The sequence below is a fragment of the Limanda limanda genome, chromosome 21 (assembly GCF_963576545.1).
Source record: "Limanda limanda chromosome 21, fLimLim1.1, whole genome shotgun sequence".
In the NCBI taxonomy this organism is placed as follows: Eukaryota; Metazoa; Chordata; class Actinopteri; order Pleuronectiformes; family Pleuronectidae; genus Limanda; species Limanda limanda.
In genome coordinates, this window is record NC_083656.1 from 20,696,329 (window position 1) to 20,720,902 (window position 24,574).

Here is a 24,574-nt window from a genome sequence, read left to right on the forward strand (position 1 = left end):
GGAGACAGTATATGCTTTTTCACTTTGTCTTTCCTGTAGGGCGATATATCGTTTTTTGTGTGTAAAATTCTGTCAAGTCAAAAATCCCAAAACCTTGAAAGACCTCGGCCGTTGTCTGGCCGATACTTTGTGATGTCACATGACATCAGGTGTGATGTCACAGGACATTCAGCTTATCTGTCACGCCCTCTAACAACACCAGGCACAGCTAGAGCAGAGGTGTCACTTTTGTCAAACGTTGGAGGAGGTTGACAGATCACAACAGAGTGGGCCAGCTGACCAATCATAGCATTCAGGGCTTCATCAGGAGGGAGGGCTTAAACAGACAGGGGCTACAACCAAGCATTTAAGACAGAGGCTTACAAAAGGAGCTTTAGCAATGGAGCAGGAATTGATGTGTTTTCAGAAACAGTAGAGCATACAACAAAATAAATACCAGATCACAAATTTCTAATTATGAATTAAATGGTTGAAAAGTGACAGCAGTGTTTACAATAGCCACATTTTGTCAGTAGATTATTGTTTCAATGAAACAGAGTGGAGATATTCCTTATTTCTGAAACAGTGGGGAAAATTAAAACTTAAAAAGCAACATTTCCCTGATGTTCTACTATATTCTGTGTACTATTCTAATATATATATATATATATATATATATATATATATATATATATATATATATATATATATATATATGAACTCCTGCTAAGTGGACATCAGTGTGTTTGCTGTGATTGTGACTCTTTACTTGTGACGTTTAAGGGGCCGTGCACTGGCAACCAGCAGAGTTTGGCCCATAGCCGATTGTGGGATGCTGTGGTTGGTTTTCTCCACGTCTTCGCTCATATGCAGATGAAACTGTCTCAGGTGAGCTAAGAATGAGTTTGGGGGGGGTATATGGACGGAAGTATATGGACAACGAAAGTTCTGTAATGGTCATGTCTGGTTTGCAGCTGACCAGGCATTTTTTGTTGCATGTTGTAATTTCCTGGCCTGTCTCCGATGTCAACTACCTGAAGACATCAAGTGCTTAAAAAACTTTCATAGAAAATTATGACTGAAATGCTTCTAGTGAACAGCAGCAGAGATACTGGCTCTTGTGAAGCAGCAATGTCAGGATCCTGAAGTTCTTTATCTTGCTGCCTATGCTCCTTCGTCTGATACTGTCCTTGTTCATATGAAGTGTATATAGACATGGTAGACCAAAAAGTCAAGCCAAACAATATGTACCTTCCCCTGCTGGATGATTACAGTATAGGTCATAAGCACTGCTTCATCCATGTCAGTGGACAGGATATGGTCCAAACTAAAAAGTACACTTCATATAGAACTTTCTGACGGATGAATGCTGTGGTTTCAGGTTGATCTTATCAGACTGATGTACATTCTCCAGTAAGTTTGGTTTTTATTTGTTATTTGATGCTATAAAAACATGGAGAAACATCATGATAGACAGCTGAAACTGACTTGTGGTAGGACAAGCATGTTTACGGACCTTGATACTGCAGACGTTGGCAGCACCCTTATCTAGGATAGCTTAGTTTCATTTTTGTACAACGGGAGAAAGTGGAGACACGTCTCACTCCACGGTCTAGATATGAAAAACATTCTCCTTGAATTTATGGTAACCCGATTTGATTGTGATCACTGTTCAAATAAAATCAAGCAATCAATCAAATTTATCTTCATAGAAAATATAAAACTACCACAAAAATCCATTTTAGCAGAGTAGAAAACTTCAGTGAGCCACTAGTGAGGGATCCCTCTGCCAATGACAAACTAGTTTTTGCTGTATGGTTAAAGTCTTGAGTATGATTTTCTTCAGGACTCCAGTCAGATTGAGTTACTTAAGGAACTGATGGACTTGCAGAAAGACATGGTGGTCATGCTGCTGTCTATGCTGGAGGGTAAGTTTATGTTCATGAGCATTAAATCATGTGTTAAACCTTATTCAGATACAAAAATGTTAAAGGACAATTTTACTGAAATGTGTTGATTTAATCGAAATAGTTAGCAGTGTTTGCTAAATGCGATCCAAATGTTTGAATCATCAGTGTAGCGCAGTTCTTTACATTGCTCAAGCCCAAAACTGGCTTTAGTTAAATTGCTTTAGCTTTATTTATGTGAGGATTTATGCAGCTGAAGATGTCAGTTGGTAGCTTACTACTCAAAATGTACAGTAGCAATGGAAGCGTTACCAAACATGTTAAACCAAAACTTTTGTCTAAAGCTGGCGATGAATGTGACAGCATACCACTCGCTGAGTCAGCTGTCAGTGACTAATACAAACTGAGCCATATCATAAGCAAACAGGCTGATATTTGACACAGAGATATAAATGTAGTAAAAATAAGTAAATATAGTTAATAATGATAAAAGAGAGTGAACTGTTCATGAAAAATTAATATAACCAAAATGGCTAAAAGACCATTCTTAGACAAAAGCAAGACTGAAGAGGTAGGTTTTAAGTTTATGTTTAAAAATGTCAACCATTTTGGCTGCTCTCATATCCTCTGGCGGAGAGTTCAAGTTGCTTGCAGCATGCAAACTAAAATCTGTTAAACATGTTTCTTTTTTTCGTCAGGTAATGTGGTGAATGGGACTATTGGGAAGCAGATGGTGGACATGTTGGTGGAGTCCTCCAACAATGTGGAGATGATCCTCAAGTTCTTTGACATGTTCCTCAAGCTGAAAGACCTGACCTCCTCGGATGCCTTCAAGGAGTATGACCCTGACGGAAAAGGCAAGGCTCTCCAACACATTTTCTTTCTTCACATTAATCTTTGAAGAACAATCACAGTGGATCATTGGACAGTAAAAAGAGCCAAACAAGAGGGAACAGAGCCCAAAGTGCAGAAAGTCATGAGAACAGCATAGGGACACGCAGCAAATGACTGGGAGCAGGTAGACACATGCTGCCCTTATATTGAACTTGTGAGCTCATGGTTATGACATGTGAAGTCATGTACACAGGAGGTTTGGCGCACAAGTGGTTAAATCATAAGAGCAGCGGCAACATGGAGGCGGTTTAGACTATACCATAGCAAGCTTGCAGGCGGGTAATCTAACGTAGGAAATAAAAGGTAAAATGACTTGTAGGCAATAACAGGTCAGATGACGTAGGAGGTATCGGCATGTCTGGAGGACACAACAAGAGAGCCCACAGACAAATTGTGACAAGAGCTGACGTACAAATTATTTTCCAGGTGTCATCTCCAAGAGGGACTTCCATAAGGCCATGGAGAGCCACAAACACTACACCCAGTCTGAGACAGAGTTCCTGCTCTCATGCGCTGAGACTGATGAGAACGAACTCTTGGACTATGAAGAATTTGTGGAGCGCTTTCATGAGCCAGCCAAGGTGAATGGCTAAATGTTTTCAGATGTTTAATAAGTCTAAAAAGGGTCTTAAGTTAAGTCCCAATGTAAGCCCATCAGAATGATTAGATTCTGTTATTAAAGTCTATTTTTAGAGAATTGTTTTACAATCTCATAAGGGGTTTAATAGGAAATCCCTCTTGTTGTTATTGTGTCTTCTTTTTTGTTTCTTCTGCCTTTCCATTTGTCGGGCTTGATAAAGGAGTAATAAATAAAGTAGAACAGCTCATTTGTTGGAATTCTGACTGATCTGTGTGGCTCATCCAGATCAGTCAAGACATACATTCATAAATTTGTATTATTGCTTTGGAGGAGCTTCAAAGTGACCCTGCTTTGTTGAGTTAAGTTAAGTTGAGATTAGTCTAACCAAAAGAAAAAGCTAAAACCACACGCAACATTTTCTGCATTTGATTTCATGCTTTTTAAACTTTAAACTCATTTGAATCACATCTCAATGCTTGGAAACTGTTTTGCATTGTGTCTGAAGGTAATTTAAAGTGCTAAAGCCTTATGATTGATCCAGACTCCCTAACTAATCCGTCCTGTGATAAACACAGTGTCTTCCCGTTTCATCACAGGATGGAGGTTGCCTGGTCTCAAATTTATGTAGTGACTGTGAGTGTAACTGTGATTCAATAGGACATTGGCTTCAATGTGGCGGTTTTGCTGACCAACCTGTCGGAGCACATGCCTCATGACACCCGGCTGCAGACTTTCTTGGAGCTGGCAGAGAGCGTCCTCAACTACTTCCAGCCCTACCTGGGCCGAATCGAGATCATGGGCAGCGCCAAGCGCATCGAGCGGGTCTACTTTGAGATCAGCGAGTCCAGTCGAACACAGTGGGAGAAACCTCAGGTAAAGATTTAGACGTTTAAGTCACTTCAAATAGACAACATTCGATTTGTTAGGAATTGGTGAAAACAGATTTCCTCGCAGCTCCAATTTCACTTACTTACCCTGTGCCCAGGTCAAAGAATCTAAGCGTCAGTTCATCTTTGATGTGGTGAACGAAGGAGGGGAGAAGGAGAAGATGGAGCTGTTTGTGAATTTCTGCGAAGACACCATCTTTGAGATGCAGCTGGCTGCTCAGATGTCTGACGCTGGTGAGCGCTCAGCGGTGAAGGAGGAGAGTGAGCGGGAGAAACCGGATGAGGAGAATCCTGAGATGGGCTTCTTCTCTGTAACCACAGTGTACATGGCTCTGTTGGCTCTGCGATACAACGTCATGCTGCTGTTAAAGGTGAGAGTCTGCGCTTTGTGTGTTTGTATGTGTTCATTATCTGGTCAGAGACACAACAATAAGTGCTCGGTGGATGGCTTGGGCATCCCCATGTGGACATTTCTTAGGGCACTGTCCAGCCTGCAGTTTCACATGAAATAAAATAAAATCTCTTACACATTGGCCTATAATACTTCCAGACACATGCCACAGTTCACATCTACACATACACATCTGCTGACAGTGACGACATATTGCACAACCTTTTTATATTAAATATTGTCAAAGAGGTGACATATTACACATCCCTTATGGCCGGCAACATATTGTTGTTGAGGAAGATTCTCTGTGGTGGGTTCAGTGCACATAGAGGTGTACCAAGGATCCACCGTGTTGTTAGTTGATTTCTGCCTGTTGGAGGAAACTTGGTTGTTGATGTTCCATTCAAACCTTTTCCCTGTTTTCAGGTGCTTTCCATGAAGAGTGTGAAGAAGCAGATGAAGAGGATAAAGAACATGACTGTGAAGGACATGGTGACCACCCTGGTCTCCTTGTATTGGTCAGTTTTGCTGGGCCTTCTCCATGTGGCGTTCAGCGTGGCCCGAGGATTTTTCAGAATCTTCTATAACACCTTCATGGGCGGCAATCTGGTAGAAGGGGCCAAGACCATAAAGGTGTGTGATCCTATGAGGACAGTCATTAAACATACTGCATACTAAAAGAGCTGTTCCTAAACTGCCTTCATCCACAGGTGTCAGAGCTGCTGGCCAACATGCCTGACCCCACCCAGGACGAAGTGCGGGGTGAAGGGGAGGACCGAGAGAAGAGACCCTCCCCGATAGAGGACCTGGCTGATCTGGCAGTCAACACCAGTGAGACCGAGCTGCTGTCAGACATTTTTGGTCTGGACTTAAGAAGGGAAGGTGGCCAATACAAGATCACCCCCCATAACCCCAACGCCAGTCTGACTGATCTGCTCAACTCCCCGGTTCCCTCTCCAAACCCACCTGCCCCACCCACACCACCTCCACCTGAGCTCAGACAGAGGCATCCGGTAAGAAGAAAAAACTTAAATATGAAAACATCACATTTTTCTTTCTTTTACCTTTTTGCCCCCTCTCTTGCCAGGCTTTTTACCCACTCTGTTTCAAAAATTGACAAATCTCAAAATTCAGGATCCCAAATATTTTGCTTCAAGTCATCGAGGACAAAAAAATGAACACGGCTAATAGTCTACAGTTTGTGCTCTAAGAATGCTGTTAATGTCATAAGAAAAGTTAGGAAGTCATATCACAGTTCAGGATCAAGCACAGAAATTGTATATAAAGATGGACGACACATCTCTACTTCCTCCTACTGTACACAAATAAAGCCAGACAGAGTCTCTGTGGAGTGATGATCAGGGAGTGGAGCTGCGGTACGTGGTTGTAGCTCAGGAAGTAGAGAGGGTCGTTCATTTTGAAGTTCGATCCCCACTCCATGTCCCACCTGCTTACGGTGGAAGAGGCAATATTTATGAGCTATACTGCATCCAGCCACTAGAGGATGATTCAGGTGTTCTAGCTTCATGTTTGGGAGCTGACATGTCATCCACCCACTATACAGTCCAGGACAAGCCTCAAAGTGACACTGACGCACAGTCACAGTGACTAAATCCTCAACAATCAAATTCAAAGTCCTCAGACATTTTTATAAATACTTTCACTTATCAAAGACGATTTCACCTAATAGGATCTGCCTCTCTGTGTGAGAGTGGCTTGATCAGATTGCATCCCCCACCATTTGTCTCATGGTGTTTTCTGTTTCAGTCGCAGGGCTCTTCCTCAGACGAGAAGGAGGCAACACCAGACACTGAATGTGAACCTGATAAAACAGCAGAGTATGTAAATGTTATGGAATCTGATAGTTAGGAGCCAGTGTGTAGACCTTAAAGTACAGATTGATGAAGTTTATCAATTATTGTTACATTTGTTGTATTTATATACATTTTTATATGTAAAAAAAGGGTTCATGTGAATATGTGTGGGAATACATGAGTAAAGGTGCAGTGTAGCAGAACTGTTAGCTGTGTGGTGTTGTGACTTCAGGGCTGCACACGTAGAGGAGCAGGAGAAGCCACAGAAGAATGAGAAGATGAAGCCAAAAGTAAGAAGACATCATACGTCAAGGTCTGATGAGCCAGATCTGCAGGAGTCTGCGTTCTTGAAGAAGATCATAGCCTACCAGAGGAAACTGCTGGTAAACCATACTCTTCTTCTTCCTCTGTCCTTTTTTCCACTGCAGTGCACCCTCTGTCTACTCAGTATTTCCCAGTCTTTGGCTTGAAGCATTTAATCAAACACTGGTTACCCATGGCATGGGCAGTGAAAGAGAAAAGGAGAGCTATGATGTTGATGCATTTGATGTGAACAGCACATTTTTGAACCAAAGTATTATATAAGGAGCTGGAAGTGTAACAGTAAATTCCTCTGTCTTTAACTGAGACCCACATTAGTAGCTTTTCTTTCTGTCTCCCTGCAGAACTACTTTGCCCGGAACTTCTACAACATGAGGATGTTGGCTCTGTTTGTTGCCTTTGCAATCAACTTTATCCTCTTATTCTATAAGGTAATGGTATACAGCCCCCCCGACTACACCTTGAATATATATATATATATATATATTAAGTAGCACTTATATGGCACCTACCTACCTACTTGATTCTTGTTGTTCTGGGTTTGTACCCTCATGGTTGAATGAATGCACTTATTATTGTAAGTCGCTTTGGATAAAAGCGTCAGTTAAATGAAATGTAATGTAATAATAATAAATAACATGCAGCTACTCTTTGTTGCCCTTCAAAAAATGGGTGTGCAGAACAATGCATTGTGATACACAAAACTTACAAAATAAAACAACAAAATATGCACAAAAATATGGAGAAGGGGCTTCTTAAAATTAATGTTTTAAGCTTGGGACACAATATTCAAGGTTTTTACAGGGGTTGCATAACAACAGTATTGCACATGTGTTACTTGTATCATATCCTGCCAACATGCTGACAGTCCGGTTGTTTCTTCTTTCAAACTTAACTTTATTACTAATGCTTTTTTCCTTGCTACCAGGTGTCCACATCCTCATCTGTGGTTGAGGAAAGAGAGGTAACATACACCAACAGCCAACCAGACAGTAGCGTTCAGTGGAATCAACAGGGCGGAGAAGCAGTGGAGGTGAAGGAGGAGGTGGTGGATGCGACTGGGGAGCCCCGAAAGCCAGTCGCAGTCCACTTTGTCCTGGAGGAGAGCACCGGGTACATGGAGCCCATGTTGCGGATCCTGGCCATCATGCACACCGTCATCTCTTTCTTCTGTATTATTGGATACTACTGTCTGAAGGCAGGATATTTATTATTTCTACATAGCAGGGACAATGTAAAAAATATTGCAGTCTGTTTCCAGTATTCATCATGTGTGTGTGATGTAGGTGCCACTGGTGATCTTTAAGCGAGAGAAGGAGGTGGCCAGGAAGCTGGAATTTGATGGCCTTTATATCACCGAACAACCATCTGAAGACGACATCAAGGGGCAGTGGGACAGACTGGTTATCAACACACAGTGAGTGCAGCCTCTGTGTCTCTGTGAGAGTGTGTGTGCATGAGTTAATACTTGTGCCACTGACTCAGAGATGTGTGGAGAGCCAGAGGTGCTCGGGTGGTTGCAATCTGAAGTTCAACTCCTGGTGGAGGCTCCTCTCTCATTCCAGTGAACCAAGCTGTCCCTCTCTGTTGGTGCTGATGGTGTTCTGTGTTGTAATACACCTTTAGAGAGGATGTAACTCATGAAGCTTTTGTCCTGTGATTTTCAGATCTTTCCCAAATAACTACTGGGATAAGTTTGTGAAGAGGAAGGTAAGTGCCACTGTTTTTGTTTCTCGAGATTCATCTTATATTTGTTCATGATAATATACAAAATGAATGTATCCTAGACTGACTAAGACGTCATTAGGTTATTAATGTTCTGTAATGGTCTCTAATCAGTAACATTCAACTTCATTATAACTGTCCCGTCACACACTGCAGTACAGTTTCCTGTTGTGCTGTGTGTGGTGTTCAGACTCCAGACAGAGGGCGCTGTCCACTACATAAATATCATCTCTCAGAATTTACTGAATTTTCTCTCTCTCTCTCTCTCTCTCTCTCTCTCTCTCTCTCTCTCTCTCTCTCTCTCTCTCTCACTTTCCAGCTTGTGTCTCTGTCTTGTCCCTGAAGACATGCTATATTTTATGTGGCCATTTGTGTCACATTTGAAAGCGCCATTCTTCCTCCTGATCAGCTGTGCAGTGAACTTATATACATTATCTTTCCTGCTATATGGAGATGTGACTCTCAGTAGCTGTTAGAATATCATGTTAGACAACAACCATCCAGGTTCAAATTTCGATGTGATCTGTGAATCTATTAAACCTTTCGATGTTGTAGTGAACCAAGCTACACTTCCCCAGTTATAGGAGGATTTAGATGAATATAAATCAGCCAAAGGCTCCTGTTAATTCAGGATGGTTTTGATGAGAAAGAAAGAGAGAGAGAGTGAGACAGTAGATGTGCTGGTGAGCGTCTTGTATCAAAGTATGTCAGTGGGATTGCAAAACATCGTCACCTATTCCTTGTTGGCTTGAAAATCTGTTTGAAATGTTTCTCCACTTGAAAGTGTTTCATTGAAATAATGCTTCTTTTCCTCAGGTGATGGATAAATATGGGGAGTTTTACGGCCACGACCGCATCAGTGAGCTGCTGGGAATGGACAAGGCTGCGCTCGACTTCAGTGACGCTCACAAAAAAAGGAAACCAAGGAGAGACAGCTCCCTGGCTGCTGTGTGAGTCAATGTGTTTGTGTGTGTGTGTGTGCACATGTCACATTTCCTGTCATTAATATACCTAATTTGTATTGTGTCAATGTATCAAATGTTTAACTGTTTGTATAATTTATGTTATGGTCAGTTTTAGGTCAGAGTACATCCACATCTGTTTTTTGAAATGTACTTGATTCAGTTAAAAATGCAGACATGTTTAATGCTGTTCTGACTAGTACCCGTACATATCAGCAGATAGAGGCCAGTCACTGGTTGTCATCCAGACACATGGAAATGTTACATTAACTATTGTACATAAGCAGGAAGTCCAAATCTGTCATATAACTATTTAAGAGTCGATTAAATAGTACAAGTAGGATTTTTGTTCATCCTCAGAGTAAGCTCTGCCTTGGAGGATAAACTCAGAGGACAGAAATCCTGCTCACACGTGATTATCCTCTGTTTACCTCCCGCTCCCTCTCCCTCTCCCTCTATTTCTCTCCCCTTATAACAGGCTGAACTCTATTGATGTCAAGTACCAGATCTGGAAGCTGGGGGTTGTGTTCACAGACAATGTAAGCCTTCAGTAACACAACTCATGTCTGACTCCCGTTTGTGGATTCACTGCAGAACGCTGACTGATATATTTTAATTTAAATACTATCATGGATGGATTTTTGTCACACTCTGAACGTCCAATTCCACCATTAGTTTTCCATGTAGCAGATTTACAATTGCTAAATCGTATCATCTTTTTCTACCTCTTCATTAAAAACTGTGATGTTTAAACCAACTGAAAGACTGAAATTTCTGTCACAGTGTATCTTTTGTTTCTGTACATTGAACTGGTCTGTCATAATCACCTCAGGGATCACATGAGGACACAGATAACTGAGAAAGTTGATGATATATTATTTTATTTTCATTGTTTTATTTTTTAAATAAGTTGCATAATAAGATATGCAATTTCCAACTTCCCTGCAGTCCTTCCTGTACTTGGCCTGGTATATGACCATGTCCATCCTGGGTCACTATAACAACTTCTTCTTCGCTGCCCATCTGCTCGACATCGCCATGGGATTTAAGACACTGCGCACCATCCTGTCCTCAGTCACACATAATGGCAAACAGGTAAACAACTACACAGTATTCTGACTCTGTCACTTTATTGTGCTCTAGCTTTTTAATTAAATTCATTTTGAAATTATATATATATTTTTTTAAAGTACTCCGGCCCTTTTCTTTGATCATGTGCATCCTGCTTTAAATATCCTTCAGATGAGTCTAGAACTTCACCTGTAGCAAACTGAATGTTTTGTTAATAGAAAAAGTCAAAATCAACATTATTGTCAATTCTGCCATATGTACAGGACATTTCCGAATTGAAATGCTGTTTCTCTCTGATCCCCGGTGAAAGCATATGAGTAGATAGAACATATTAGAATGCAAAACCAAGCATATAAGTACGCAACATAATAAGTACTTAAATCATACATTATGAGGTCAGAAGGCACACAGTGGATAGGATGAGAGTAGTGCAAACCGGAATTGCGCAAAAATACTTATTGGGAAGTAATGTAATGTACGTCCACAGCAGTGTTAATTTTGGCAGCTATTTTTGATTTAGTCTTAGTCTTAGTCTTTTGACGAAAATGCATATTAGGTTTAGTCACATTTAGTAAACTGTTGACATTTTATTTATCTTTACCTGTTACAACAAAGGGAAACACCAAATGCTTATGAAGAGGAGAAGAAAATACACAGGCAAGTGTAGGCCTACTTTGAAATAAATTAAACGCAGAACTATGTAGGGTTATTTGAGTCATCCCCATATTTGTGGGAAATGTATGAAATAAGAAGTACCCTATTTTGAAATAAATAAAAACATATAGCTGCAGCCTATATATTTTAGTTGGCGAAATGTGAAAACAAAAAGTGAAAGCAGATCAGACCGGAGGAGGAAACTGAAGCTCGGTAGAAACCAGCTGCAGCTTCTGCTCTGATCGAGAGGCTGTGGCGCTGATCTCAGAGCAGCTGAGACCAGAGAAACTCTGTGTTTTCACTGTTTCCATAGTTAAGAAGCAGCCGGTGAGTCAGTGACCGGCTGCTTCACCTGAACGAGCTCTGATCTCACTGTGTCTCTCTGAGCGAGTGCGCTGCGGCAGGGGGCGGAGCCTCGGGACCGGTGCGCTGTCTGGGAGCACACACACACACACACACGCACACACACACAGACACACACACTCGCCGCTCCGGGTACTTCATGACGGCCTGATACGATTATGTTTTTAAAAATTGTTGTGACTTAGTCAACCGCCAACATTTTCGTCTCGTCTCGTTAACGAAAATTAAAATACATTTCGTCATAGTTTTTATTTTCAAAGATCCGTTTTCGTTACGTCTTCGTCTCGTCTTAGTCATGGGAAAAGGGGCGTTAACGAATATTTTTCGTTATCGTTATCGTCAACGAAATTAACACTGGTCCACAGGATATGGTAAATAGCAGTTAAAGATAGCTGCAGTAGAAGAATGATAGAACATTTAAGATCATTATTATAATTTGACCCGGCTGTGTATCACGGCCACATTGCCTCTGCTCCTGTCTTCCAGCTGGTGTTAACAGTTGGCCTGTTAGCAGTGGTCGTGTACCTTTACACAGTAGTGGCCTTCAACTTCTTCAGGAAGTTCTACAACAAGAGCGAAGACGGAGAACTGCCAGACATGAAGTGTGACGACATGCTGACAGTGAGTATGACAAGTGTGTTGGGTCTGCACTGTGCATGTAAACACTCTTGGTGTACGTGGGGCATAGTGTTATGGTAAAGGCAGGAGGAGCACCAGGGTGGTGGATGTTTCTGCAGTGAGACGTATGGAGCTCGATCAGCAGTCCTGTGGACGTGGCACAGGTGTGATGAGGACCATGTCCGATGAACTCTTTAAGAAACTGATTTGAATATTAAATGATTACCTCATTTTTTTTGAATACATATATTTTTGTCTTTAGCATCTTTGACCATTGGACATTAAGGTCATGAGCAGAACTTTTCAGCGAATCAGTCTCATTGCTCTATTCGGGCTGATAATGTCAGTAAACCCTGCCTCAGTCAAAGTAGGAAGTATCCTGTGGAGCCTGTCAGGAAACAGGGTCCAGCTCCATTTATGGACCGAAAGTCGTGGGTCAGAGCTTTGAGTCTGACAGTGTTCACCCTCAGGCTTTGTCTACGGTCCAGCTGAGCTGCTCTAAGATTACTTGGTCATTTTTTTTGTCCGTGTCTTTTTCAGGCATTTGTTATCTTTGCAGGAATATCAACAGTCCACATGACAGCAAAGATGATTTTTATGCTTTTAAACCTTTTGTAGTGATATGGCTCTCTTTGAGGTAAAGTATCTGGCCTCATGAGGGGATAATGGGAGGTCAACAGGTTAACTATAGAATGAGATACTGTTGGGATTCATGCTGGTTTAAAGTGCAGCTTTTTTAATTTGGTGCTATATCCCTTTACAATTGCACAGGGGTTGTGATGCATCAACAGGTATAACCAGGTAGGCAGTGTAACCATGTGTCATATAAGTGGACATGTTGTCAGTGATGGAGTGAGGACTCAGGTAAAGACAGAATGAATTGCAGCTGTGATGATTCTGTTCTCTGCTGCCAAGCCATCTGAAACAAATACTATATAAGGGCTCCATGTTGTGTTTTCTGGGGCTGGGAGGAGGGGGGGGGTGGGGGGGGGCTTCTGTCACCCGGAAATTTCAGGACACACACACTCTAATCCTCTATAGTCAGCCACCCATAGCATTCCGTAGAGTTCTTCTGTTTCCTATTAAGGGGCCAGAGGTGGCAGCTCTGCCTGGTCCGCAGCAGCGGTGGGGAACCTTGTTCCTTTCAAGGGCCATTACATTTTTTATTACATCCTTCACACACCATGCCATCAATTATTCAACAAATCCATCACACTTCTGATTAGATGGCTGGACCTGCTTCTCTTTGATGAGGTGCCTGATGTCGGACGTTAAAGATGATCATGATGATGATGATTACTCGGCCCTGCTTCAGTTCTTTGAGACAATCTGACACTTTGGAACAGTTTGACCTTATCTGGCTTTAAAAGCTTGGCTGCAGCAACAGGGTTTCCGAGTTAATATAGTCCAAGGTTGTAATTGTGAATGATCAACTCATTACAAAACCTTTATCTGTATTATTGATGGGAATGTGGTCTTGTGAAAGTTGATTGCTGGACACAAATTCAATTCGGTTCAATGTTATTAGTCTAGCACTAAATCATAACATACATTTTGTCAAGGTACTTTACATAGTAAGGCAGAGAAACCCAATAGGTACAGCAATTAAAACGCCATTTGGCGACTGTGGAGAGAAAACAACTACCTCATTAACTAGAAGAAAACCTCTGCCAGAACCAGAAGTTAGTGCGGGGGCCATCAGCCTCGACCATTTGGGGTGAGCGAAGAAAAATGGGGAAAAGAGGAAAGGTGGGTGTTAAAGAGGGGAGAGAAGAGAGGGAGAGGGAGGTGGAGGGGGAAGAGAAATGGAAAGAGAGACCAGAAACAGTTGCGTATCTATCATATTTAAGCTCTATCAGACTGGTTGTTAAAATCAAAATAACAAAACTGAGATTTATATGTTATAGAGATAAGCTTTATCAAAAAGGAAAGTTTAAGCCTGGTGGCTGAAGGTTCTACATCCTGTTCTACCCATGTAGTCTCTAGGAAACACAAGAGAACCTGTATTTTGGGATCTTTTGGGACAATACGGTGTTATGAGCTCTTTGAAATACGATGATGTATGAATATATCACCAGTTAATTTACTGACTAGTATTCCTGACTTCTATAGAGGAAGATGTACTCTTTCCTCCTCTCTCTTATTCTAACATTGAAAACAGGATGAGAGGATCTGAGCTGATCTCGCATGTTCCTCTCTTAGCATTTCTCTCTTCTGGGGGTTTTCCTCCCAGCCCCCCACACATTTCAGTGTCTTACTCGGCTCCTCTCTGCTCACGCTGCAGCATATACCTTTCTTAAAATAGTTGCATTAATGTTTCCTGCATTTTTTAATTTTTCGGAAAATATCATTGTAATATCTGTGTGTGTATCCTCCCCAGTGCTACATGTTTCACATGTACGTTGGTGTCAGAGCAGGCGGCGGGATCGGTGACCAGATTGAAGACCCCGCAGGTGATGAGTACGAGATCTATCGCATCATCTTTGACATCACCTTCTTCTTCTTTGTCATTGTAATCCTGTTGGCCATCATCCAGGGTGAGAGCTCCCACACACACTCACACTCAAGCACACACACACTCACCTGTAACAACAGACCGAATGATCGTCTTTTTTTCCTAATGCTTCTCCAGTTGTTTCATAGTTGATGAATGTTGAATCGAACAACGTTTGTGCTCTGTGAAATTCTAGGGTTGATCATTGATGCATTTGGAGAGCTGAGGGACCAGCAGGAACAAGTGAAAGAAGACATGGAGGTGAACACACACACACACACACTATTATTACTCAGCAGGGAAATGGGGATCACCGATTCTAAAAAAACATAAATTTAACCCATTTAATGTTTTGTTTGATGACGCAACTCAACATTTCCATGTTTCTCTTCCAGACCAAATGTTTTATCTGTGGAATAGGTAACGACTACTTTGACACAGTGCCGCACGGCTTTGAAACGCACACGCTACAGGAGCACAACTTAGCCAACTACTTGTAAGTACATGTGTACATGTGTTTTTGTGCACACACCAAGTACTTTATGCTGTACATTCATAGTTCTGTTTACTAATATATAAAACCTGCGAGATAAGGTCAGGAGCTGCCGTCACATCAAACATCAGAATGATGGAGATCTATCATCTCAGTCACATGATTGTTGGTGCTTCTTTCTATGGCCATGGTTTAACATCTTCCAGTGTATGAAACTGCTGCACTTGAGTCAACTTATATTGGTTCATGAACATTAGAGTGAGTTGAGTTAACTTCAGTGACCTTCAGTGACCTCCCAAGATGTGACAACTTCTCTTAGCACGAAATATTTGCCACATATTCACCTGATGTCTCTATTTTAGAAGAAGAAAGTGAGTAATTATTTTGAAGTGCCTTTTAGAATTACAGTCAGGTTTCAGGTGGTAGTTTGTATAATTCTTGCTGAGATCTTTGAGGTGCTGTGTCAATATATAGCATTGAAGGGCTCATTTTAACACCAGATGCTGTTTGTGCATGTTGCTGTTTGTGTGTTCATTTGGGATATGTTATTCTGATGCGTGTGTGTGTGTGTATTTCAGATTCTTTGTGATGTATCTCATCAACAAAGATGAAACAGAGCACACAGGCCAGGTAAAGCAGCTCATTTCCCTTCAGCCTCAGCAGATAAACAGTGAACACTGTGATTTTGTCATGTGTTAAGTACATCTCCACTTTAAACCTCTTTCTTTTTCTGACCTTTGCTGTCAGTGGTTGGCGTTGTTAAAGCCTCAGTATGCTTCAGAAAGTGTCAGATATTGACCTGTAAAAACTGAAATGTACAGTTTATAGTTGTTATTCTTCCAGCTACAGGAGGATGAGATGAGAACTGATGCTGATTTACTCGTAGCTGAGAAAAATAAAGACAGATTGTAATCAGATCAGACAAATGACTGTTCTCTATATAAAGATGGACGATATGCAAGAAGCCAAAACATCTTCATCGCCCCCTGGTGACTGGCTGCAGTATATGTCTTAAATTTATTTTTAATTAGTTACTTGATGCTACAATAACAGGCTGAGACGTTTTGATTCACAACCTCAATGAAGGCCGACTCACAATTGATCTAGCGGGTATATCGGCGTGACTATGATCACTACTGCACAGACCTCGGCTCTAAATGATGTCACCAGTACAAGATGGCAACATTCCTATCAGAGATGTTTGGGCTTCATTTTTGTGCAGTGAGAGGAAGTGGACACAAGTCATCCATTTTCATTTACAGTCATTGGATCCGATCAGTTGATCAACTGGATCTCATACCTGTTGTATCATCGCTTTAAAAGATGTATGAAATTATGATCTTCAAGGGTAGACAGTTCCAAGAGTCTAAGCTCTAATCCCCATTTGATTCCCTGCCTTGCGCTCTCTTCATGACAGCAGACGTTTAGCCCTGCCTTCAGGTTCAGTACCAACATGTGGTGAAATGTCATTGTTTGAAGCATACTGAAGCCATTTGTGGGTCAGCCCTTTGAAGAGAAATTCCGATATTTTTAAATGTGAGTGTCTTAACGAATGTCACTTCCAATGACATTTGGAATCACACCTGTAGATCGTGAAAGAAGTTTACTTTTCGTTTACATTTCATTAATTATCCCTGTTGCCCCATAAGATTACATTCTAGCCACTGCCACATGTGAACCCTTCCTCCTCTGTCTGTCTTCAAGGAGTCTTACGTATGGAAGATGTACCAGGAGCGCTGCTGGGAGTTTTTCCCTGCTGGGGACTGCTTCCGGAAACAGTATGAGGATCAGCTCAACTGATCTGTTCCTGGAGCAACAGACTCTTCCCTTTCACACTGTCACCTGTTGGAGGTTCTCTATCCTCCCTCTAATTACCCTCAAACCTTTCACACTGCTCTCTGAGGAGTCAACGTTCTACCAGAGGACAGGTTCTGCGCTCTGCTCCATTTCCCAGTACAGGAGGGACTCCACTGCAGGCCCCGCCCTAAGCCTTCCTCCCAGCTCTTTCTCATCCAGACAGTCAACTCTGCCAGCTCTGCCACCACTTTGTTTGGAATGCTTCGAGGACTTTGTACAGAGAAAATATCAGAGTGTATGCTGTACAATAGTTTTTGACATTGTTGCTTTATCCTGTTCTTATTTCATGGTAACAAGCAAAAAAATACAGAGGAATAATGGAGCAAGGGAAAAAGGAGGGACCCGTAAATGGACAGAGGAGAGTGAAATAAGGATAAAGAGAGCGTGCTTCCTGAAAGACTTTCAGGACAGTGATGGATACACAAAGAGCAGACATAAGATGTTTTGGAATTTTCATGTGTACAATGCACATTGCATGTAGGCTCAGGCGATGGACACATGTCTCTACATCCTGCTGTAATCCAACACAACAGTTCTCCAACAAACAGGACCTTTTAGAAGCTGGCCAGAGATTACGACCACAAAATGTTGGTTTGATCCAACTCTATGGAAAGTGTTTAGGTTGTGGTACATGTGAGAGTTCCTTCTCATAGGACTCGAATTCACAGGTACCACAGAGTTTGATCAACACTCTCATCTTCACAAATTGGGCTGTTGTACTGGACTGAGTTGAGGTATTGATTACAGATGTTAATACTGTGCTCGCGACATGATCAGCAAGTCCATTTTGTTCCAGCTGAGACCTGGGACCTCGGCATCACTGTTCTCCATCTGCTCGATAGTTACCTCCCCCTTCTGTTTCACAGGTCAGAGAAATTAATAAAGGTCCCCCAAACTCTGCTCGTAAATTGGTTGAATCCATTATTAACATCATTGGGAACCGCAGTCCATCCCAGTCCAACGCACTAATACCACCGTCCAGACAAACTTGGCTTTGTTCTGTCCAACGCTTCAGTGCTAGAGTTGTGGTGTGTAAAAGACACCACGGTTTCCTGGTGCCACTGGTGGAAGACTGTCTCTTTTTTAATGAATGCTACTTAACTAGGGCTAGCTCAGTATATTTGTTAATCAAATGATGTAGTTTTATGAAAAGCAATACCAAAGCTGCAAAAAAGGGATTTATCTGTTAAGAGCTGAATTGTGAAGTTTGCACCTGCTTGTTAGTAGAGCGACTCTCACTCCTGCACAGCAAAGGCAGGCCGAAGATGGATGATAGGTGAACAGGGGGAAGAAGAGGGAAGGTTGAGACAGGAGGATACAGTGCCTTACTAAGCCAGGAATGAGCTATGCACGCTGGAGGAGGAGAGAGTAATGCTGGCTAGCTTCACAGAAATACAGAATAAAACCGGGAAGCTGGGCGATGCCGTGTGGGAGCCCCAGAGATGGAGGGAGGCTGGAGAGAGAAAGGTCCTCATGACTCTCTTATAGAAGACTTAAGGGAAATGGCTGGCATGTGCAAACCCGAGTAGAAATATCCACAATTGAAGAGATTTCATATTTCAGTTGTGTGTGCTTTAGAGCTTTATGAATTGCAAATGGAGTGTTACAATCTTGTACAACTCCATATAACTCAATTCATCAGTTTAATTATACTGTACTGTACTGAAGTCCCATGTCAGCAGCACATGGGGACATTGATCAGCAGGCGAGTGGCGTGTGTCACTAGTTTATAATCCGTTACAACTTCAGTATTGGCTTTGGCTACTGGTATTTCTAACGTTTGGTCTGCCTTCAGTGATATGACTGTGGTGGACCAATATTAGAAATAATAATAAATAAATAAATAGGCCATAAACAACCAAAGGGGATATATATATATTACAGAGCTGTAGGATCAGACTAAGAACAGGCTACGTGTATGTGACGTGACTGTTCCAACAGCGTAACTGGTTTTCATGACTCCAGTATTCATCGTTCATGATGCTGCCATGCCTCCATTTTCAAGACGAATCCTTCTTGTTAGCTTTGTTGAAGGACACCCATACATTCTGTCTCATGCAGTGCAGGAGAGACAACATCGAGGTACAAAAATCCCATCATCCATTTCAGTATGTGGGATGGCACGATCACTTATTTCTATTTTGTACTGTAACTGTCAGACCCTCACTGTAAAGCAGCAAAACGACGGGCACTGATCAAAGAGAAGGGAAGGCACGAATCTTTCAGAAGACATTTCACAACTTACAAAGTTTGGACCTTCTACGATTTGGGTCAGAATGCACAAATAAAGAACAAATGGAGGATCATATCAGAAAATGATTTATTTAAAGCCGAATCATTATTGGAATGATAGTTTATTTCCTTTCTTCTTGGTTTATCTGATTCAGTTACAGGAAGTGTGTGGATTGAATGTACGTGCAGAGCTGGCAAATGATGTGCAAGAAACTTTTTATAATGACCATTCTGTTCTTTTCCTTTTTTTTCCCTTCCTGTTCTGTTCTTTTTAATGATCGTATGCAATACAGCAAACAGAGTTACTCTTTTTGTATGAACATTCTCAAAAAACTATCTCAGAAAAAAAAATGCCATTGCATGTTTATTATGCGGGTTTAATGAACAAGTATAACAATGACACTAAATCTATGTCACCCATAAATTGTTTAATAGGATTATTTAAGATGAATTAAGATTTCTGTGATGTTGTATTTAAGTGTTGTGGGCTTAACTGTAACTCTTCAACCCATTTGCTGCATCCCTCTGACAAAAAAAAGAGAGTGGCTCTTGCTTTTCTCTCAGTTAACATCTCTGGTTAAATATACTATATTTGGTTTGAAGCTGTTCATGGAGCGTACGGGACAAGACTGCAAACAAAGGCAAACAAGCTTGAAATAAAAAGAGGTATTTATTCTTTTATTAGCAATTATTTTTTATTTTATTAACATATGTAATGGTAAGGAAATAAAACTGAGGTCGTCCTGTTAAGTTAGTCCACCACTTAATCTTAAAGGTGCAGTATTTAGTTCATGTTTTCCTGGCTCTTTGCACAGAACCGACCCGACCGAGATGCAGCTTTGCCTGAACGTTGTACGTCACGTTTCTGTCAGCGTTTAAACAGGCAGAGCGGGTTGCACTTCTCGGCCACAACATACACTCTCACTCTCTAAAGTGATCGTCAGTGAAGAGTGTACGAGGGGAATTGAGCTTCAGAATCTGAGAAAAATCAAAAATACAGTAAGGTCCTTTTTCTTTAACCAGTTACCCAAAGTGTTGAACGTTAAAGTCAGAAACACATTGTGAATTAAGTATTTAAATGAATAAATGCAGACAAAATGTATCATATGTAGTAATAAATACATTTGAAAAACTCAGCTTATTATTTCTGAAATGTTTTTCAGCCAGGGGCAAAGCCACTGCTCTGATTGGCTGTCCACTTGTTCAGGCTGTAGTTACAGCCAATCGCAAAAGTGGCTCTGCTCTTTGACATTGTGGCTTCGTGAAATAAAATAGATTGAAGTACAAACTGCTGGGACACAATAAATGATTGTCATTGTAATGAGCTGATTTTTTTTAATTATTATTATTTAACAATTTCCTGTTTATATATTAAGTCTGTATCTTTGTCTAACCTGTATTTCATAATGTCTGTATTAAACACTGGACATTTGGGCTCATAATAATAACTTAACAAGGATCAGCTCTGACATTTGTGAGGCGTTGTGAAGTAAAATCTCACCTTACTCGGTTCGTTCATGACATCATGTCCGTATTGTAAATTAAATCCTGTTATACAGTCGAATGAACTCAAAGAGACAGGGGGTCGAGCTGATAGCACCTTTATCATTAGGTGAGGATGCACGTGTGTTTTACATGTTGCACCGATGACTGTATACGTATAATAACAAAGTGGATGTTCGTCATATTCAACTATGGGTGTTATGTATATAGCATTGCGCTCGTTATACAATGCCAATGTCATACCTATGCTTTTTTAACTGCTGGCCATCGACAGACTGAATAATACCATCACTAAGTGGTATTTTCATGTAAAAACAAATAAATATTTTCCATATTTACCACAGAGGGGGCATGTTTAGTTTGCCACACAGTTGGCCGTCATGTTGACCTTTTGAGACTTAATGTGTAAAGAGGGACAGAGTCTATGAGAAGTGAATGGATTTGCATGATTTTGAAATAAAACTTTATTAACTTGTGAAGAGGAGAATATTGTTACTTCAAAATGTCTGTACTGTGGTCACTTTTCATTGAGAACAGACAACATGCTGTCTATACTGTGGACAGTAACATATACCAATATACCTATAACTCACCTATGACACAGTCTGAACACAAATTAAAAGCTTTGTAATGCAAATATTTAGGTCTCATCATTATAACCTTTATTGAAAGATGTGAGAAATTATCTGTTTATTTGAATTAGAATTTGGGTGAAAAATCAAACATTTGTTACAAACGCACAACATTTTAGCCAATGGTTGTTTTCTTTGTTACTAAATTGCATGATTTAAAAATTATCAAATCCCCTATTCACTTTTTATCAGTGGAAACATTGGAAACTGTTAGTTGCTAAATTGACTTATTTAGGCTATACAGTGGGCCGGTAAATTCTATAAAAATAAATTACATATTTCCTGAAACTCCGTAAAGTTATTTTTTTATATATCACAATATCTGGATAATCACACTTTACAATGGAAGTGCAACGTCCGAAACTTTCTCAGTATTATATTCTTTAATTGTATTAGTGATTAATAATGAGCAAGTTCAATATGTCAAATATTTAATCATGAGCAGTTTAAAAAGATCAAATCAAAAATCAAAGAAATAGATAAAAACAATATAAATGCTTCTAATATATATCAAAGGCTTTGTTTCAAATTTCAATATTGAATCAGTTAGTGTCAGTACGAGGTCAAAAACGTGAGATCTGCTGGTCGAGGTGGTGTTCATGGCATGGTGAGTTCAGAGCAGCCGATTAAATTGAAGCCTGTCTATAATATCTGGGATTTAAAAGATGACAATTCATTATGAACATGGTCCCTGACATGAACATACTATTTCCTGCAAAGTGTTCAAAGAAGCACTGGGTTTCAAATTTAGAAAATGTGGTAAAAAAAGTATGAAACATCCTGCACAACAAATTCTGTTGAAATTTGATAATGTTATTAATCAGTATTAATGATGCAAAATAATGATTGTACAAATTCGATAACATTGACAGCCATTTTTAGTCTAATCTCCTTTTTTTCAAGGAAGTGGCCCCTGAACTGGGACGCAGCTTTAGGACAGGCAGGAATTCTAGGAAGTAACCAAAAAATAGATAAAGCATCCTTATTTCTAACAGTGTAACTGACACACAATGGACACAGCTGGTATGAGCATGGCAAACAGCCACACAGGAGCTGGATCCCATTTGAACATATGACACCAACATTTTACGTGTTCATTTGCTCTTGTGTTTATTAGAACTCGGTACAGTGCAGTATGATATCAAATCACATGAAGTATGTATTATGACAGAAAAGGTCAAATGGCAGCGCTGACTATTTTATAATTCTTTGTTGTGCACACTAGAGTGACGTTCCAATAAACAGTTAAGATGATTAATGGAAAATGTAGTGGGGGTATTATAAAAACACACAATGAGCCAAAATACACAGTCCTGGCAATGTGGGTTTCACCAATCATGGTCATTAGTGCAGGACTGTGAAATGACTTGACTGTACAGTTGAAAGGTGAAAAATGGGACAGAAGTCGATTGGTCCACAGCGAAACTGCAGCTGATAAATGAATTTAAACATTTTATTACTTTTTAACTACAAAGTGATCTACATGAAGAAATGAAAAGAAAGTCAATAATATCTCAAATACAAAATACGAATTTACTATCAGAATGATTGCAACAAATGACCATTAGTTAGGTAAAAGTTCTATAGCTGAGAAGTCAGACACAATAGGTCACTGACGAGGGGAGATCTTAGGATCCACATCTCAAAGAGCAAACAGGCTTGTGGGTAAGGAGAATATTCCCCATTGATCACATTTCCAAAAGGAATATTTCAAATCACTGAATTAATGATATTTGAGAAGTTAACCTTCAACTAAAAACATATATTGGAGCATCGTTATATTTGAATATTCTAATAAGACTGTTTTACACCTGTTGATTTTGTTTTATCATTCAAATCTAATTGTTCGCTATATTTGGACACTATCAACTCTCTAACACTCTAAATATTTTATGCAGAGTGTTGACTGCACAGCAGGAGTTTAAAAAGACGTCAAAGAAGTGAGGTAGCTGCCCCTTCGTCTATTATACTGTATGTATCTGGACCCTCAGATTAACAGTGTTATGATGCGCTGGCTGAACCACTCAGCTCCTGAAAGTCAAAGGTAGTTGTGTTTTTTGTTCGAAGACAGCATCTGTACAGGGCATTTTAACAAAACTTCAGGTTCTGAACACATGAAACACAAAGCAGTGTGTCACAAATAGGACTTACTGTGTAAAAAACAGTCACCATCAGCAGTCCACAAGTGAGAGCAGCTAGGTTCAGTCTTTTGTATAATCCATGTGGCAAACCTGGTCCTGTGTTTTCAAAGTGCACTGTATTCACAATAATATACTGCACATGTGAGGAGGCCATGTTCAGGACGTTACCTTCACTATGTAGTTCCATAAGAATCCTTCCCACATTCACAAGTAGGAAGTTGACCAAATATTTAATAGAGTCCCACATTGTTGTCTCACAGTAGCTGATACATGTGTGGCTGCTCAACAATGAGCATGCAGTTAACCTTCCCCGAAACCTCAAGGGACAATTAGATTAACGATTTCCACCCATAAAAAGATGAAATAGTTTTAATTACATTTTATATTTTTATTTTATTTTATATTTACTCAATATTTCAAGTATATACATTAAATGTAATGACAAAATAGCAGTCTATTAGACAGGCACTGGCCCACCTCTTCTCTCTCCCCCATTTTTCTCTGCTCACCCCAACCGGTCGAGGCAGGCCACATTGAGTCTGGTTCAATAGGTTTCAATAATAATGTATAATAATGCATGTTGTGATTCGGCAGTACAAATTAAATTGAATTCATCTTGAACTCAACCAAATAGAGACATTGACAAACATAAATTCATTGAGTTTGTTCCTGGCATTTGTACCCTAATGCCCCCCCCCCCCCCCCCCCCTGCCAAATATCAACTCGTACAGTCACCTCTGTCATAGATATATCAGAGAGCTTCACTGCAGACTCCAGCAAATCAGTGCTCAAAGGCGGAGCTGGAGGTTCCAGTCACACACCAGCTGAGCAGTGTGAGCCACAGCAGAGAGAAGCATGCTGCCTGAGCAGAGCTGAGCCTCCTATTCGGATATCATACTCAACACTGGGAACCAGGGTGGACCTGTAAGTATATTTCATTATTCAAAAAATATATTCACGTTTTTACCATCCATGACCAATTAGGAAAACACTTTATATTCATTAACCTCCTGCACATGCATAAATTGTTGATGCATCTCAAAAGTAACACAATTA

The 24,574-nt window shown here is 40.5% G+C and overlaps 1 protein-coding gene across 1 annotated transcript in view; it reads left to right on the top strand.

Annotated features, from left to right (window-relative positions):
* ryr2a (ryanodine receptor 2a (cardiac)) overlaps positions 1-17,891 on the top strand; it is a 118,296-nt gene extending 100,405 nt beyond the window's left edge. The window contains exons 94-116 of the mRNA XM_061094463.1: positions 763-867; positions 1,826-1,907; positions 2,585-2,743; positions 3,207-3,361; positions 4,018-4,233; positions 4,346-4,618; positions 5,065-5,271; positions 5,349-5,651; positions 6,406-6,476; positions 6,685-6,835; positions 7,118-7,204; positions 7,702-7,971; positions 8,060-8,190; positions 8,441-8,483; positions 9,315-9,448; positions 9,939-9,999; positions 10,409-10,555; positions 12,035-12,169; positions 14,547-14,703; positions 14,857-14,921; positions 15,056-15,156; positions 15,732-15,783; positions 16,858-17,891. Of these exons, the coding sequence (XP_060950446.1) occupies positions 763-867; positions 1,826-1,907; positions 2,585-2,743; positions 3,207-3,361; positions 4,018-4,233; positions 4,346-4,618; positions 5,065-5,271; positions 5,349-5,651; positions 6,406-6,476; positions 6,685-6,835; positions 7,118-7,204; positions 7,702-7,971; positions 8,060-8,190; positions 8,441-8,483; positions 9,315-9,448; positions 9,939-9,999; positions 10,409-10,555; positions 12,035-12,169; positions 14,547-14,703; positions 14,857-14,921; positions 15,056-15,156; positions 15,732-15,783; positions 16,858-16,953 (3,201 nt within the window). The 3' untranslated portion in view covers positions 16,954-17,891. The remainder of the gene's footprint in view (positions 1-762; positions 868-1,825; positions 1,908-2,584; positions 2,744-3,206; positions 3,362-4,017; positions 4,234-4,345; positions 4,619-5,064; positions 5,272-5,348; positions 5,652-6,405; positions 6,477-6,684; positions 6,836-7,117; positions 7,205-7,701; positions 7,972-8,059; positions 8,191-8,440; positions 8,484-9,314; positions 9,449-9,938; positions 10,000-10,408; positions 10,556-12,034; positions 12,170-14,546; positions 14,704-14,856; positions 14,922-15,055; positions 15,157-15,731; positions 15,784-16,857) is intronic.
* Positions 17,892-24,574: the final 6,683 nt, after the last annotated feature.